Raw genomic sequence first — 1,284 nt, 5'->3', positions numbered from 1 at the left:
GGTAATTTTTGACTGTGTAACTTTACAAACGGCACCTTGGCCGTTTTCTCTGAACCTGGTATTTTTAAAATAGTTTAATAAAATCTGAAGTAAAAAACATACTAAGATAATTCTAAATTTAAAAAACTCCTTTTTGCAGATGATATGTCTTTGCTGAGGCTAGAATAGTCATACTCTGTGTTTGCAATACACTTGAATACTTTGGTCATTGGGTGCAGCTGTGAACGAAGAAAGAGTTTTGTCTTCAAGTATCCATCAGTCATTGTTCATCTTGGCTGATTCATAAAATCTTTCATTTCACTACATTTAAAAAAACGTCTCTGTTGATATTTCAAACTTGCTGTTTAACAGCCTGAGCACATGGAGGGTTGGGGGCTGCTTCACAGTCCAGGTGTTATATCTAGATTGAGGCAGATACAGGAAGGAGCTGCCATCATGGTTTTTTAGTTAAAGACTTGGCAGGTGATGCTCCTGAGGATTTAGACGAGCTGCCCTGACATGGTGTGATCTTAACATTGATGAAAAGAGAGGCAGGTGAAAGGCTCGACCCATCCAGCTTCAGCAGCCGGACATGACGATAACCTGCAGATGTCAGGGAGGACAGAGGGTCAGGAACACACACACGGAGTTAGACCAGGCATGGTCAGTCCTGGTCCTGGAGGGCCGCAGTCCTGCATGTTTTACTTGTTTCTCTGCTGCAACACACCTGGTATGAACAGATGATTATCAGGCTTCTGCAGTACGGAGGACCAACACTGACATAATTATAAATAAAAGCAGAATTATATGAACCACTAATAAATACACTTAAAATGCATCAATTAAATTAAAAAAGGAGAACTTTATCTCCTGTTTTATATTTTAATTGACTTTCATATTTATATTTCCAGGTTAGTTTCAGTAAATTAGTCTACATATTTGAACACACAATTTAAATTTTACTGTTTTTTCATAAATATTAATTGTTTTTCCTTTTACTTGTACATGAATTTGTGTGTCTTAAATGTTTGTACTTAATTATTTTTATAATTTTGTCCAACAAGTCTTTATTTCTATGTGTTGCATGCTTGTGCCTCAGTTTAGCTAAAAGTTTAAAGTTTAGTGTAAAACAAAGGCAAGGAGGAAAACATTACCTGTGCATTTATTTGTAACAAAACAAAACTTTAAGCTAAACTGCAGCAGCACAAGCATGCAACGAATAGAAATAAAAAGACTTGTAGGACAAAATTTTAAAAATAATTCAATTTAAGCATTCAAGAGACACAAATGCATGTACAAGTAAAA

The 1,284-nt window shown here is 35.6% G+C and overlaps 1 protein-coding gene across 1 annotated transcript in view; it reads right to left on the bottom strand.

Annotated features, from left to right (window-relative positions):
* Positions 1–3: 3 nt before the first annotated feature.
* Positions 4–1,284, bottom strand: part of LOC106530942 (1-phosphatidylinositol 4,5-bisphosphate phosphodiesterase delta-3-A) — a gene marked incomplete at its 5' end in the record, with an annotated part of 43,914 nt that continues 42,633 nt past the window's right edge. Inside the window, 1 exon segment of the mRNA XM_014026673.1 lies at positions 4–582. Within this exon segment, the coding sequence (XP_013882127.1) occupies positions 434–582 (149 nt within the window).

The sequence above is a fragment of the Austrofundulus limnaeus genome, unplaced genomic scaffold, assembly GCF_001266775.1.
Source record: "Austrofundulus limnaeus strain Quisiro unplaced genomic scaffold, Austrofundulus_limnaeus-1.0 Scaffold579, whole genome shotgun sequence".
Taxonomy (NCBI): domain Eukaryota; kingdom Metazoa; phylum Chordata; class Actinopteri; order Cyprinodontiformes; family Rivulidae; genus Austrofundulus; species Austrofundulus limnaeus.
The sequence above is the reverse complement of the archived record's forward strand: the minus strand, read 5'-3'. Positions and strand labels throughout refer to the sequence as shown.